Source organism: Gadus macrocephalus, chromosome 3 (assembly GCF_031168955.1).
Source record: "Gadus macrocephalus chromosome 3, ASM3116895v1".
Taxonomy (NCBI): Eukaryota; Metazoa; Chordata; class Actinopteri; order Gadiformes; family Gadidae; genus Gadus; species Gadus macrocephalus.
In genome coordinates this window covers 2,021,794-2,038,912 of record NC_082384.1, presented here as the reverse complement: position 1 = coordinate 2,038,912, position 17,119 = coordinate 2,021,794, and the positions used below count along the sequence as shown (strand labels likewise).

General features: G+C 50.4%; 1 protein-coding gene across 3 annotated transcripts in view; it reads right to left on the bottom strand.

The window, feature by feature from the left end:
* Positions 1-11: 11 nt before the first annotated feature.
* The window catches only part of prkcaa (protein kinase C, alpha, a), a 230,556-nt gene continuing 213,448 nt past the window's right edge, over positions 12-17,119 (bottom strand). For 2 of the 3 annotated variants that reach the window (XM_060046126.1, XM_060046127.1), the window contains one exon: positions 12-3,261. In XM_060046126.1, coding sequence (XP_059902109.1) covers positions 3,079-3,261 — 183 coding nt within the window. In that variant the 3' untranslated portion in view covers positions 12-3,078. The remainder of the gene's footprint in view (positions 3,262-17,119) is intronic. The other variant, XR_009524626.1, reaches the window with a different exon arrangement.

Here is a 17,119-nt window from a genome sequence, read left to right as displayed (position 1 = left end):
CAGCACTCACGTTGTTTTTAAAATATTTATTTGTTTATTAAAAGGTTAGTATTTACGATAATTGAAATGTATATTCTTGGCCTTCAAACCAACACATGCAGCGATGAAACTTGCTTCAAACCAGAGGGCAGGTCTTTGGGAATCCGCCCACAATACATTCTCACTACAGCTCACAGCGGCAGGCTGCGGAGCTCCAGGGGTCCACAGGCCAGCCATCTAGGCGTCAGGCCCACACATGACACAGACCGATGAAGGAAGCCCATGTGTTATGCATCCACGAGCTACATGACATGGCAATGACTGACATCCTTTTGCACTGATGCAGCTATGGCTACATGCAAGGGTAGGAGGTTGAGAGGGCCGAGCAAGTGAAGCTTCAAATGGGCTAACTGGCTGGGAGAGGCTACGACGGATGGATGCTATCACAGAAAGTCATCAGTGTGACTAGAAGGCTAGTGCAACGCTGCTAGGATCGGGTTGTGGCATTTTCTGGTTTGGCACAAACGGAAGGTTTTACAATAGGAAACACAGGGATAGAATATATTCTTTAGAAAGAAATAAAAGGGTCAATCAAGATATATATATGAGTATATAGACAATTACAGGAAAAAATTACAGATACAACTGTAAAGATCTGACAATAACACAACACTGATAACCTATATAACCTCAAAAATAAGACACAGGTCTAGATAGAGCTAGAGGCCCTCATGGCCTAGATAGAGCTAGGGGCCTTCCTGGTCTAGATAGAACTAGGGCCCCACCTGGTCTAGATAGTGCTAGGGGGCATCGTGGTTTAGATAGAGCTAGTGGCCAGAGAGAGAGAGAGAGAGAGAGAGAGAGAGAGAGAGAGAGGGGTAAAAGGAACGAGGGCACAGATTAATCAGAGAAGGAGGGGATTTATAGAAATGATATCAGTGTTTTTGATATTTACTGAAGTAAGATAATTGGAATAGTTGTTAGAATAACAACAATAATTACTTCTAGCTTCATATATATAATGCTTTCTTCGATTAGAACTTTTGCCTCAACATTAAACCGAACAAAATGTTAGGAAGGTAGATTAAAATGGAAACTATCCATACATTTATATATCTCATAACATATATATATATATATACTTATATATGTACATATATATATATATACCTGTACATGTACTGTATATATACATATACATATATTGTATATACATACACATACATTTGAAGTCGTGTTCTCAGAGGATTTCTACCCTCTATGCATGCAGTACTTGGGTGTAAAGCCCTGGGCAGCATGCAGGTTGAGACCACGCCCACCACACTCTCACCTTCACTACACCTGGGCAGCATGCAGGTGAAGACCACGCCCTCCACACTCACACTTTCACTACAAAAAGGGATTTGTAGTGAAAGTACTCTCTCTCTCTCGCCCTCCACACTCACACTTTCACTACACTTGATATGAACAAGAAAAAGAAACAATCCAACAATCCATTGAAACAAGTTCAAAACAACATTTCCTCACATTTTGATGAATCAGAATGCTTTGAAGACGACCAAGATAATCTGGATTAACCATGGTACGCTTCTGTTATTTGTAACTGTTTTATAGACATAGATATATGCTAAACATAGGTAATCCAATAAAAGCTCATTCAGTTGTTGGCATTAAAGATGTAAGATGCTATACAGAATATAGGATATTTACAAAGGACTGGAGAAAGGTTGGAGTATTTTTAAATGATCTAACAGAATCGAGATTTAAGATATCAGAAATTGAGGACATAATCATGGTAGGATACAATTTGAAGATGATTACAGAAACAAAAATATATGAATTAACAAAGTAAAGAAATGATGAAATAGATGAAGGAATGCTGGCACATTCCCATACAGGAGTAGTTTTATTCTGTACCTCAAAAACCCAGCATGTCTGCTTGAGCTACCAGGACATGGATAATACACATGGTTTAGTATGATAATACCAAAAAAACAACATGGCTTAAAACAAACAGACAAATACGTTTTATGGCCACAGGAAGCTTATAGAAACATCCAGGCAGGACAGACAAATAGGGTCAGACATCTTGTAAACTGACCAACTGCAAACCTTTTTAGCTCTAAGGATAAATCATTATATGATCTGGGGAAAGGAACATCTGCTTTGGCCACCGTACTGAACCCGGTCCACTTTAGAAAAGTCTAGAGGAGCGAGGAAGAATTTTTCTGCTCTTATTTTAAAAAAAGTGAGCCGCATGCTGTCAACGGGGCAGCATGTGCTCTACACGTTCTACATGCTGCATGAGACCAGTATGGTGTTCATGCTGAGAACATCTGACCTACATGATCTACACGCTGTCTGGGTCTGGAGTTTTCTGGTGTTCCTCTGCACTGGAACTTGTCTGGCTACAGTCCAGAGAATGTACTAAAATAGACTTTTGCCATCACCATGAGAAAAAGGGAAAGACATTTGTAAACAAGATACAGTTAGCAACATCTTAAGCAACTTTGATGTTGGCCCCTCCTCCTCCATATTTGGCTTGAGCTTGTTCCCTGTCCCAATTGGGCGTTAGGACAGAGGATCTACTGGAGTCGTTCATGAGTCTATGTCAACAGCATTAGCCACCCATTACCCGAAAATGCATATTTTCATTAGCTCCAATCATGTTTTATGTTTTAACCATACTGTTCATATCCAAGTTAAACTGTTCTTTCCTCTCAGCGCTCTTCTCTCACCTGGCTTCGTAGAAATCCCCTGAAGTCTCAGAGATTCTAAGTTATTTCATGTGTTATGCAGGACAGGGAAGCCTCGATCGCTCCTCCATCCTCTAAAATAATCAACATGGTATTGTAGTTAAATACTAGAATACTCTTAAAACACGTTTATAGTATTCACTTCATTTATGCGGCCAATTTGGAGTATTGCTATAATAACAAAGACATCAAAACAAAACCATTTCCTCTGATTCTCTCGACTCTTGTAAAAAAGATTTGAGGCCTTGCCTGTGCCTGGTTCAAGTGGTGGTCAGGGGTACTGGGGGTTGGCAGTAGAGGGGTGGATGTGTGGGGGTGGATGGGGTTGACCGCGGCTCCCCCCTCACTGAGCGGTGCTGGCCTCAGGCGCGATTGGGGCAATAGGGTAGGTGAACTGGGGATTGATGAAGGAGAAGCCGTTGAAGTCCGCCTGGTCGATGTTGGCGATAACCAGCTCGTCGGGCGGGGTCAGCTGGGGCTGGGTGCGTGTGAAGAACTTGTCAAAGTTCTCAGCTGCTTTGCCACACTGCAGGAGAGGAAGAAATACGGAGAAATAGTTTGGATGAACGCCATGAAGAGACAGTGAAGCAGTTATGGAACAAAACTAAATTCTCCACAGGCTCAGGAGCAGTTCTGAAATCCTTGCAATGATGTTCACAGCTCTGCCCAAAGACGTTCACAGCTCTGCATAAAGCGTAGGCCATACTCTCGGCATCTTCATCAGCATCATCATCATCATCATCACAAGCAGAAGCAGCATCATCGCTAAGATGCAAAGTCAACAAGTATTATTCTTCACTGCCCCAAATGTGCTCCATCCAACCTTTAATCAGAAACATCAACCCTAGCCCTAACCCTGACCCTTACCCTAACCCTTAACCTTACCCTAACCTGACCATACAAACAACTTCCTGGCCCCTCCTGTCCTTCTTACTTCCCCACCTGATGCTCTTTCAGGTCATTCAACACAGATCAGGCATCACATGCTCTACATCCCCTGGCTGTCTGGTTTCGCTCGAGTGAGCCTAGATCACCTCCAAGCTGGGAAGGGGGGGCATTATGGGTTCCTCTTGTGCATACAATGGATTAAGCCGTGAGAATATGATATTCCAGACCTTTAGCCTCAACAGAGGTCATTATGCCAACGTTTCCTTATCTCTGTTTAGTCTGAGTGTACTGCAGGCTCAATCACATGAGGGGCTCTAGGTGGTGTTTCAGCAGCGCCTTGTGGAAGGTGGAAAGACAAAGTTCTAGAGAACTGTCATGAACACTGTGCATCACACAACTCTGGTCGGTCTTGCAGTGCGGTCCTGGCTGGAGCGTCTGTCCTGAGGACAGCGCTGGGGAGCAAGCTGTTACACCACCCTGTCTGAAGACAGTACACCCGAGGCTTGTCTCCTCACTGTCTGAGGACCGTACACCTGGGCCCCCGACTGTCTGAGGTCCTTACACCTGGGCCCCCTCACTGTCTGAGTACTGTACACCTGGGGCCTGTCCCCTCACTGTCTGAGGACCGTACACCTGGGGCCTGTCCCCTCACTGTCTGAGGACTGTACACCTGGGGCCTGTCCCCTCACTGTCTGAGGACCGTACACCTGGGGCCTGTCCCCTCACTGTCTGAGGACCGTACACCTGGGCCCCTCACTGTTTTACGACCGTACCCCTTGGCCTATCTCCCCCTGCCTCATGATCGGCCCACAATCACGTGACATTCCGTCACAGCTGTGATGCACTTTCACTTAATAATAACGTTGAAAGAAATCTTCAAGAACACAACTGACCCACGTTGAATACTCGTGGTTAATATCGCCCACAGTGTGTTGACCCTACCTTTTACAGCGTAAGAACACTGCCTCTGCTGATGACCATCTGTGACATGAGTATCTGTGTTTCCATGGTTGGGTATATCGCTCCAGAGATCTTAACGTTGCCATGAATACTCGGGTACTCCCGATAGTTGCAGAAATAGAAATGCTTCTCCGTACCTTAGACTAGGGGCCTTGTGGCTCCAACTCCGGAGGGGTGGACGTAGGTGGGAAAGGCCTACTCCTGTCTTGGTGAGACTTGGTGTGTCAGACCGTGTGTGTGTGTGTGTGTGTGTGTGTGTGTGTGTGTGTGTGTGTGTGTGTGTGTGTGTGTGTGTGTGTGTGTGTGTGTGTGTGTGGTATTGTGTGTGTAGTAAGGGTGGAGCTATGTTGCTAGTTGCTACCTTGAGTTCTGGAAACAAGTTGCCAGCACACATTGGTCTGTGCTCAGCTCACCGGGCTCAGACAGTGTTATGTCACAGGGAGCCCAGATTGAATAAGTTGTTCTGCAGTGGAGGTCTCACGTTGGCTCAGACACGCCACAGTGAGTTCAGGGGGCCTCCCTAGCATCCAACAGCTTTTACCACTTCTGAAGAAGTTTTTTAACGATTATTAGTCAGGTTAAACAGTTTTAAGAAAACATGAATGCCCATGCGTCAATAGTTAATAATATGAGTATATATAGTATGTGGTTCATACTACATGAATTAGGACTTATTCTCCCGAGCTTAACCGTGAGCTCAGTGCTGTGCATTGACAGATGTAGCTTCCACCTCAAGGACAAACGCAAGCAGGACATGTTGTGTTCACCTGACAATGGTGTCCTCCGTGGCTGTGACCTACTTTCAGACCCTCCCTGTTCATCCCTCTCACTGCCGCTCTCTCTCTCGTGTCTGTCCTTGTGTCTCTAGGGCAGCCTCTATTTTCTAGAGCAGTCTCTAGTCTCTAGAGCAATCGCAGGTCTCCATTCTCTAGAGCAGCCTCAAGTTTCTAGAGCAGTGTCTACTCTCTAGAGCAGTCCACTAGTCTCTAGAGCAGTCTCTAGTTTCAACCTTTAGTTGTAATAATATAACATTTTGCCTGTAATGTTACAACGTATAACATTTTGCATAATCCTTTTCTCCTTACGTTATGAAGCAAGCATAATCATTTTCTACTTATAAGCCGGTTTAACACCTCCACATTTTTGCCGCATTTGTAAATCAGGAGATTCGACCCTGAGGGTGATTCACATTTGATGGAGATTCATGGTTTGACCACAGACAAAATGGAGGCAGAACGGGCAGAACTTATCGTGATCATCTTAAATGTTGCTAAAATGATGCATCATATATTCTGTTGCATCCACAGAATCCAAAGAATCGATTGATGGAAGAAGCATGAGTTAGAGACAAATAGAAGAAACGACGAAGAAGAAAGGCGTTGCGAACGACTTCGTTACCAAAGAAAGAGCATCTTTTTTTTGCTTCATTTCATGCATAACAAACACTGGGAAATGTGTGTTTGTTATGGGGAAACACAGGGAATGAAAGGCAGGACCCTATAATGTTCAGCTAACTGTTAATAAGCCTAACCCTTAATAATAAAAAAAACATTTTCTATATACGCGTGCAGCTCTGAACTCATGTATTGTAATTTATCATATGATGTGTACTTTTAGGGTTATGATAGGACCTATCTTTTAGCATTCAACATGAATGACTCTTAAAAGCAGTGCCAACATTTCAATTATTTTTAACCATTCAGTAAACAAAAGACCACAGGCTGATTATCCATTAGGGGGCCACTCAACTCAGCAGCGTCATAAACACGCCCACTTCAGGGTACAGGGTACAAATGTCAGGATAAGTTGTTCACACATACGGCCCATCAGGAGAATAGCTGGAGAATATCAGGACTCACACGTGTGTCTGAAAGCAGTAAGTGTGTGAGCATTTGATTACATTATAAATTGAGTCAATTTATGGGTTACAGGGGTAATTATTCATTGGAAAGTGTGGTATACTATGGGCCCTATTTTAACAATCTGAAAAGCAAATATGAAATGCGAAATGCAAGTAGCTATGTGGGCGGATCCCTGCCGTTGTTGCTATTATACCGGCGAATAAATGACTCTTGCGCCCAACGCAAATCTAAAATCAGTTTCCATGAAGTAGTGTGAAGATGTGAATGGCATCTTCACTGTTTTTAAACATGTTTTAAAAGATTCACGTGCTCCTGTCTGGCTGGTTAGCCGTGATAGTCTGCAGCTGTGGCTCGTGGGCTAATTGAGCCACACCCATTCTGGTGCTCTTTAAGAGGGTCAGAGTTTTAGACTGGGAGGCTGGAGTTGTGCAAGTGACTCGACAGTTGTGCTGTGTTTTAAGTAAAGAGATGCTTTTTAACAACAACAATGTGCGTGAAGAAAGCTCTTTTTCACAAGTAGCATAATTACCCGTAGGCGTGTTTTGGGCATAACATGCAATAAACCAATGAGAGTGCCATCTTCCATCTCCTTTAAAAGCCAGCGCATTTCAACTTGACAAGTTGATATTTTCACAGCGCATTTGCAGTCTCCGCTGAGACAGATGCATGACCAGATGAATTTCCAACTTCAAATGGCTCAGTCTATGCCCAAATACTTCAGAAACACTGAGCCGTCATGTAAATTTCGGCAAAGAGAACTTAACACATATTTGATATGCGATCCTGTGGCTGCAATTGTGGGTCAATTTAATGATATGTGGCAATACATTAACAAACATTGTTTGTTACCAGGATTGTATACATTATTGTTATCGACTTGTGTTCATAATATGCATGTGTCCCCCCCATAGATATACATTGCCATGGACTGTATTATGCATAATGTGTTTAGTTTGCGTTTGTTTAAACAGATGGGTGCACACATATTGTTGAACTGCGCGCCAAACATCACCTGCATACATTCATTCCATTAAACCCTCACTCGCGGTAAAACTAGGTTTTCTCACGATCAAATACTCATCAAACCTAAAAGTTATGGGCTTGTACACAATGTTGGTGTCAAGAAAATATGTATTTGCTGTACGGTGTTTGCAGATGCACTAATTTAAAAGTACAACTTCTTGCCGCTGTATCAGCTGTTTTTTCTCAAATAATTTAACTAATGTTATCATTTCCCCTAAAACAAAATTTTGTTTTGGGATATACTTTGCTCGAGTTTATTGATATTATTATTATTTTAACGCATGGCATTAACCTACTACTGTGTTCATTCATACAGCCCCTATGATTTTTCTTTTTTTTCATAATCCACATTATATTTCTCTGCAGTTTCACATATATGAACAATCTTTGACATCATAACATTTCAATTAGGCTACTCGTTTGCTTGTTTGTAGCCTACGTGTGTTTAAGCTTATGCTGCAGTTCCAACCTACCATGGCACTTCAAAATAGCATCACCAACTGCGCTATCCGCTAGTGCATTTAGACCAGGTATTTGCTGTCAGTGGCGGAATTGCTCTTTGGATGACAAAAATAGCACCAAGTATCATTTGCGCCGGAACACGCTTCTGCTTTTCGCCGACACGTCTCTCCAGGGTCAAGTTTAGTGGCGCGAATTTGCTTGCTGGGGTAAAATCAGCTTTTCGCCAGGTGCAAACTAGCAACAATACATGCGTCAGTGTAGATAGTCAATTGCGCTGGGTGCAAGATAGGGCCCTATGCATGCAAATCAATTATTCAATAGCTTTAACTGTTCAGGATCAAAGTGTATTGACATTTAAAAAATGCATGGCACCTGCAATTGGTTAGTGGAAAATAATAATAACAAACAGCTGAAAATTGTATTCATTTACAGGAGCACCTTAGGGAAATAAACTAAGTGTTACAACAGCTAAGGCAGCAATCTACCTAACTATAGTGAAGTAAAGCACAGGCTTGTGTGGGGGAGGGGGAGAGGGATAGAGGGGTGTGAGGGCAAGATTTTTGATTGGACATCTACCTACCGACGTGAGAGTTAAAGATGTTATTTTCTTCAATTTTTTTTACCAGAAGAATATGTCATTGACATTAAACATCTCTTCAAGTGACCTGGCCAAGAAAGGCAGCAGTAGCCTACAGTCACACATAGCCTACACACAAAACAAAAATAAAACAACTAAAACAGTCAGCAGGGGGGAGGGGGGATAACAATATCGCAGGAAATTGCGGGAGGCTCAAGGAGAAGAGTAAAATTAAGTTTGAGCAACAAAGTGTAAAGACATTTCGGGAATGTCAAGGAGGAGAGTAATATTACATTTTAGCAACAAAGTTGCTAAAATGTACAAAGTGTTGTGGTGGACTCTATAGACAATAATTCACAATACTGCGTTATTGAAATTTTTCGTTCTGTGTTATAGGGACGCTGGCTCATTAAAATCGGTCTGCGCGACGTTTGAATTTAACTGTTTTTATATGATCAAATGTACGACCTACCGTTGCGTTATCGATATGAGATATTGTCTCTTCACTTCTTTTATCGCAATTCCTACAGTCTATAGACTTACCTGGGAGAGTTTGTCGATGTCGGGGCCGTTAAAACAGTTGGAAGGGGGGACAGTTGTGTAATATTTAAAAATAAGTAAGTGTAGTCTATAGACATAACGTCTCAGCTGGGAGAGTGTGTAAATGGCGGGGCATTTATCTCGATCATGCCGTTGTCTTGCAACGCCGGCATCCGCGCCCGTGTGTGTGCGGTGTGTTTCTGCGTGTGTGTGCGTGCACGTGTGCATGTGTATGCGGTGTGTGTCTGTGCGTGCGTACGGTGTATGCGTGCATACGTGCGTGCTGTGTGTGTGTGGGTGAGCTGCGGGCTGCTTGGCACTCCAGGACTTTCTGACTGGCAGGCACCAGTCGGTTAGGATTGGAAATAGGACTTCAGCCAGCATCATCACAAACATTGGCACGCCACAGGGCTGCGTGCTGTGGCATCCCGCCCCTGAAACCTCGGCCTGGACGGGCCCGAGGGACCGTGAAGGACGGGGTATACCACCCCCACCCACCAGCCGGCGACGGAGAGCACCTGGACCCTCCCCCCAATCAGTGGGATGGGGGACACCTGGCGGCTGGGAGGAGGAAGGCCCAGAGCCTGCATAAAAGAGGCTACAGAACAGGAGCAGGGAGAAGGCAGAGACACGCATTGAATGCAGAAGCTAGAGACTCACGGAGACCCTAGCGCACCCTTGTCCTGAGTGTGACTATTGAATAAACGCCGAAGTCGGCTTAACTAACTGTCGCCTTGTGTAGAATCTTTGAAACCCGGCTCATTCTCCAAGCCGGTTACCACATATGGTGGAGAATGCAGGCACCTTGAGCGTTCCCACTACTACTACCCCGCCATGCAGAACCCGGACGGAGCCGCGGCGTCGGCTGCCCAGCAACACCAGCGGGAGACCACCGAGAGCCTCGCCCTGCTCCGTGAGGCTGTGCTGCGGCTTACTCAGTACGCCGTCCGCGCTGCGCCGACCGCTGCCCCGACCAGCCGCCTCACTAAGCTGGGACCTGAAGACGATGTGGAGGCATACCTCGAGGTCTTCGAGCGGACCGCACAGAGGGAAAGCTGGCCAGAGGAGCAGTGGGCGCACATAGTGGCGCCGTTCCTCACCGGACCCGCCCAGCAGGCGAGCCAGGACCTGCCGGCGGACGTCGCCCGCCAGTACCCGGCACTCAAACAGGCCAGACTGACCTATTATGGGCACAACCTTGCGGCGCGCGCGCAACGCGCCCAGGATTGGCGGTTTGACGGGCGGGGAGCCGTGCGCACGCAGATCGCCCAACACAGCCGGCTAGTGAAGCGGTGGCTGACAACGGGAGAGGGTCCCAACCCGATCGACCGGGTGATTATTGACAACACCCTGCGGCGACTCCCGCCGGACGCCCGCCGCGTGCTGGCCCACCATCATCCTGCCTCCGTGGACGACCTGGTCCTTCAGCTGGAGAACTGGCAGGTGGCCCAGCTCCTGAGCGCCAGACCCGCCCCAGCCCCACGGCGCGCCGAGATCCGCCAAGACCCGAGGGGACCCCCTATCCGGACCCCTGCTCCCGGCTTCACCCCACCGAGCGGAGTACCGGAGAACCGGGAGGTGCGGCGCTGTTTTGAGTGCGGCCAGCTCGGCCACATCGCTCGCTATTGCCCGAGGGGACGGGATGTATCGATGCCGTCAGCTTACGCGGACCCGGGGGCGGACCACACGTGCATGCTGGCGACCTGCTGGACGCAGGGAACGTCTGGTAGTCCGACCATCCCGGCGCGGGTGATGAACCGGGACACGCAGGCCCTCCTGGACACCGGCAGTGTGGTTACCCTCCTTCGCCCCGACCTGGCAGGTGGGAAGGCAGGGGAACCAATGGAGGTGGCCTGCGTCCACGGGGACACCCGGACGTACCCCACGTGCCACGTGGTTGTCCGCACCCCACACGAGTGTTCACGATCCGGGCGGGGATTGTCCCCCACCTACCGGTCCCATTGTAAATCGGGAGGGACTGCCCGATCTTCCACCGGTTGTGGGACCCGACGCGGGAGCTCCGGAGCCGGAGAGGCCCTCCCCGCAGAGGGGCGCGGGGGGTTCGGCAGGCCTACGGGGCCACCCGGCTTCCATCATCCCCGGGAGAGCTGACGGCGGAGGACGAGGGGTCTGAGGGGAACGGACCTTCCCCACCGGGGACCCCAGGGCACACGGGGAGAGGACCCGTCCGGAGCGAGACACCGGAACCTACCCCCGACACCCCGGAGACCCTCACGGCCTCCGAGCAGCCAGACCCACCGGAAGACCCGGAGAGCTCTCCCCTCACTGAGTTCTCGGACTTCTTACCAGAGGGGGGGGAAGGCTCGTCCCAACCCGGCCAGTTCGCCACCGCCCAGCTCCAGGATGAGGCCCTCAAGCACGCCTGGAGCCACGTCCTGGTTCACGACGGGCAGGCCCGAGACTCGCTGAGTCACACACCACATCCGCACTTCAGCACCAGGGGGGGGTCTTTTGTATCGAGTAGCCTCCGGGGAGGGGGGAGTGAGGGAACAGCTAGTGGTACCCCGTCCATACGTTAGTAAGGTGCTTTTTATGGCCCACATCCACCTCCTGGGGGCCCACCTGGGCATGGACAAGACCCGAGAGCGGTTCCTAGCAAGGTTCTATTGCCCGGGCGTTAAGCGGGATGGGGAGCGCCACTGCCAGGGGTGCCCCGACTGCATCATCCTGCAGCATCGGGACGTGTTCTCCGACCTGCCGGGGAGGACTGCAGTCACCCACCACGACATCCGGACGGCGCCAGGCGTAAGGGTAAGGGTTCCGCCCTACAGGATCCCAGAGGCCCGGAGGGAGGCCATACGGACCGAGGTGCGCCGAATGCTGCAGCTCGGGGTGATAGAGGAGTCACGTAGCGCCTGGTGCAGCCCGGTGGTCCTTGTGCCCAAGCCAGATGGTACCTTTCGGTTCTGTAATGACTTCAGGCGGCTGAACGAGGCGTCGGAGTTCGACGCCTACCCCATGCCCCGGGTCGATGAACTAATCGAGCGCCTGGGCCCTGCGCAGTACCTGTCAACCCTGGACCTGACCAAGGGGTACTGGCAGGTGCCGTTGACCCGAGCGGCCCGGGAAAAGACGGCGTTCTCCACCCCGGGGGGACTTTACCAGTACACCGTCCTCCCTTTCGGGGTACACGGCGCCCCGGCCACCTTCCAGCGTATGATGGACCAGCTCCTGAGGCCCCACCAGGATTACGCGGCGGCCTATATTGATGACATCATCATTTACAGCCCCAGCTGGGATATCCACGTCCGCCAGCTAAGGGCCGTGCTGGGAGAACTACGGAAGGCGGGCCTCACCGCTAACCCGGCCAAATGTCGCCTCGGGAGAGAGGAGACGACGTACCTGGGGTACCGGGTCAGGAGTTGAACAGTGCGGCCGCAGGAAGGCAAGGTAGCCGCCATACGGGCCTGGCCTCAGCCCCGCACCAAGAAGCAGGTAAAGGCGTTCTTGGGACTGGTGGGCTACTATCAGCGCTTCATTCCCGGGTACGCGACGCTGGCCAGCCCCATGAACGACCTGACCCGTAAGGCCTTGCCAGACCGGGTCACCTGGTTGGAGGCGGCGGACCAGGCTTTCAAGACACTCCGGGAGGCCCTGTGTTCTGAACCTGTACTAATCACCCCTGACTTTAATCTCCCCGTGATTGTACACACAGACGCCTCGGAGGTGGGACTCTGGGGGGTCTTGTCCCAGATCCGGGCCGGAGAGGAGCACCCCATAACCTACGTCAGCCGGAAGCTCCTCCCCAACGAGCGCAACTACTCCACCGTGGAGAAGGAGGCCCTGGCCATCTAATGGTGCCTCGAGAAGTTGCGTTATTACCTCCTGGGGAGGGAGTTCACTTTGGTCACCGACCACGCCCCCCTGAAGTGGATGGCGGGGGCCAAGAATACGAACGCCCGGGTGACACGGTGGTTCCTGGCTCTCCAGGATTTCCGGTTCCGGCAGGACCACCGACCGGGCCGAGAGCATGCCAACGCCGACGCCTCACGTCGGGATGCCTGCCTAGGGGGGTTCCCCAGAGACCAGGGGCTTAAACAAACGGGGGGGGGAGTGTGGCATCCCGCCCCTGAAACCTCGGCCTGGACGGGCCCGAGGGACCGTGAAGGACGGGGTATACCACCCCCACCCACCAGCCGGCGACGGAGAGCACCTGGACCCTCCCCCCAATCAGCGGGATGGGGGACACCTGGCGGCTGGGAGGAGGAAGGCCCAGAGCCTGCATAAAAGAGGCTACAGAACAGGAGCAGGGAGAAGGCAGAGACACGCATTGAATGCAGAAGCTAGAGGCTCACGGAGACCCTAGCGCACCCTTGTCCTGAGTGTGACTATTGAATAAACGCCGAAGTCGGCTTAACTAACTGTCGCCTTGTGTAGAATCTTTGAAACCGGGCTCATTACCACAGCGCTCAGCCCCATCCTCTACACCCTGTTCACTCATGACTGCGTCGCCTCCCACATAGACAACACCATCCTGAAGTTTGCGGACGACACCGCAGTGATAGGACGCATCACGGGCGGGGACGAAACGGCCCACAGGAGGGAGGTGGCCCGTCTGGTGTCATGGTGTGAGGACAATAACCTCACCCACAACAAGGACAAGACCAAGGAGATGATAGTGGCCATGAGGTAGAAAAGGAGTTCTGATCGGCCGCTGTTCATCGGGGAGCTTGAAGTAGAGAGGGTGAGCAGCTTCAAGTACCTCGGCGACACTCAACACCACACAGCTGGTTAAGAAATCATAACAGCGGCTGTACTTCCTGAGGAGGCTGAAGAAGTTTGGCATGTCGCCTGAGATCCTCAGAAACTTCTACAGCTGCATTGTTGAGAGCATCTTGACCGGCTGTATCACCGTTTGGTACGGCAGCACTTCTGCTTTGGACTGCAGACGACTGCAGAGAGTGGTAAAGACTGCATAGAAGATCATCAGAACCCTACTGCCCTCTCTGCAGAGCATCTACCACCGCAGAGTCCACAGGAGAGCTGCCTCCATACTCAAGGACCCCACCCACCCCCAGCATGGACTGTATGCACTTCTACCCTCAGGACGGAGGTACAGAAGTATGAAGTCCAAAACAACCAGACTAAAGAACTCTTCCTTTCCCACTGGCCTCAGACTCCTTAACATCAGATAGGAGTCTGTTGTTATTGTAATTATTCTACCTCAGGACTGCCGCCACTGTTTACATTTTGCTCATGCACTACGGCACACTTTCTTGGATTTGCACCATTATTTATTTTAACAAAAAAATATTATTTCATCTTGATGCTGCTCTTTTATTTATCTTGTAAATTGTAAATTTTATATAAATTTTTTCAATTTTATTTGTATATTGCATAAATCTATCTATCTATCTATCTATTAGAGCTGTCAAGCGATTAAAATATTTAATCGTGATTAATCGCATTAATGTCATAGTTAACTCACATTAATCGCGATTAATCGCAAATTCGTTTTCTATGCTAAATATCCCTTGATTTCTGTGTCCCATTAATTCTTCTTGTTTTAATTCTCTTATCAACATGGTGAAGTGCATCGGCTTGCCTTGTGCAAATGATTTTTTATTGATAACAACATTGCCATATACTGATCAAAACAGGAAGATACAAAAAAAGAGCCTATAGTGCAATCAAAATCTAAGCAGTCCTTTAGACTGCTTTGAACAAATGTCATTTGAACATAGCAGTCAGGCTACTGCTTCTTTGTTTTGAGCCAAAACAAAGTGTGTGGGCTTAGCTCAAGAGGTAGAGCAGTTGTCTTGTAACCGAAAGGTTGCTAGATCGATCCCTAGCTGAGTGTTGATGTGTCCCTGAGCAAGACACTTAACCCTAACTGCTCCTGGCGAGCTGGCAGTGGGCTAAATGCCCTAATTGTAATTGTATGAGCGACTTTATGTGTGTGAGAGTGTGTGTGGTCTGAGGCGGTACATGCGCATCATGTCTGCATGCTGCCAGCAAAGCTTCTCCGCTGACACCTGCTGCCTGGGAGGCTGAACAAGCAGAAAACCCTCACTGCGACCTTTCTGACACGACATGGAGCAACACACACATGTATACACGCACATGTACGAATGCAAGTTGTGGCAACCCGGCCCCAAACCCTCAGGCCAGGTGGCCCAAGGGAGAGGTGGTGGAGGGCGTATACCGCCGATATCCATCAGCCGGAGCCAAAGAGCATCCATTGCGTAACGCCAATCAACAGAATGGAAAACACCTGCGACGGAGGGTGAGGCACCCTTTAAAAAGCTGTTTGTTTTCCCAGAGAGGGGAACCGGGAGACAGAGCGGACGAGAGTAACCCCAGGACGCGATACGGCCAAGCAGACTGCTGGATCTAACGGATTTCCCCGGCGGCGCACCCCAGGACGACGTGCGCTGACAAGGCACGCACCAGACAATTCCCTGGACGCCAGCGTGGCTCTCGGAGTCACTTGTATGATTTTTGTTTTTCCTGCGTTGGGAACCGACCACGCAGTTTACTTTTCTTATTAATGAATAAACGCCCCACCGGGCTTTGAACGCATCTTGGACTGTGGTAATTCTGACGTGAGAGACATTCCTGGGGCCGGGTCGCCACATATGGTGGAGGATGCGGGCAACTTGATCACGCTATGGATTACTCACACTTACCAACCCGCCCGCCCATGCAGAGTCCGGATGGGGCCGCCACCGCGGCCGCCGCCCAGCGTCAACAGCGGGACCAAGCCCTGGCCGCCGCCACGCAGAGGGACACCGCCGAGAGCCTCGTCCTCCTCCGGGAGGCGGTACTACGCCTCACCCAGCAGGCGGTTCGTGAGGTCCCGACTTCCGCCCCGACCAGCCGCCTCACCAACCTCGGCCCGGACGACGACGTGGAGGCTTACCTGGAGGTCTTTGAGAGGACAGCCCGTCGGGAGAGCTGGCCGGAGGACCAGTGGGCCCACATCCTGTCCCCCTTTCTCACCGGACCAGCACAGCAGGCCAGCCAAGATCTGCCGCCGGAGCGCGCCAGCCAGTACCCAGCCCTGAAACAGGCGATATTGGCGTACTATGGGCATAGCCTCGCGGCCAGGGCCCAACGTTTCCATGAATGGCGATTTGATTGCCGAGGCGCTGTGCGGACCCAAATTTCCCAACACCGGAGGCTGATCCGCAGATGGCTCGCGGACGGAGAGGGACCCAGCCTCCTCGACCGGGTCCTGATTGACAACACCGTCCGTCAACTCTCGGCCGACGCCCGGAGAACCCTCGCCACCAACCACCCCGACACGGTAGATGAGCTGGTCCGACAGCTAGAAAACTGGCAGGTGGCTCAACAACTGAGTCCTAGCGTGAGGAACCCCCCCCCGGACCACCGAGACGCCCCGGGACCGACGAGGACCGAACCCCGCACCCCGAACATCCCCACCGGGACCGCCGACCCTCTCCCAGGAGCCCCGAGAGGACCGGCGGTGTTTCAGTTGCGGGCGGACCGGACACCTAGCCAGACAGTGTCCCGGGAGCCGGGATGTATCCATGCCGTCGGCTTACGCCGACCAGGGACGGGCAGAACCGTGTCTCCTGACCACGTGTTGGGCGCACCAGAAGCCCGGGGTCCCAACCCTCCCAGTGCGGGTGGGGAATCAGGACACACAGGCCCTCCTGGACACCGGCAGTGTCGTGACCCTCCTACGCCTGGACCTAGCTGGGGAACGGCGTGGAGAACCCGCCTGTGTGCACGGGGACACACGCACGTACGAAACCTGCAACGTGGTAGTGCGGACCCCCCGGGGAATGTACACGGCACGGGCCGGGATCGTACCACATCTCCCCGTGCCCCTATTAATTGGGAGAGACTGCCCCATATTCTCCAGACTTTGAATGAAGGTTTCCGCTTTTTGACGATATTCGCTTGCAAAACAGAATAGTGTGTTAAAAAAGGATCCATATCCAGGTCTATACACTGGATATGGAATAATATTTCCACACTATTAGATTGCTGATATCGATATTCAAAACTTTCTTTCCTAATATGAAGGACATCATGTGGTATTTGGGAAGTATGTGTGAAACATTGCATGATGTGTAAACAAC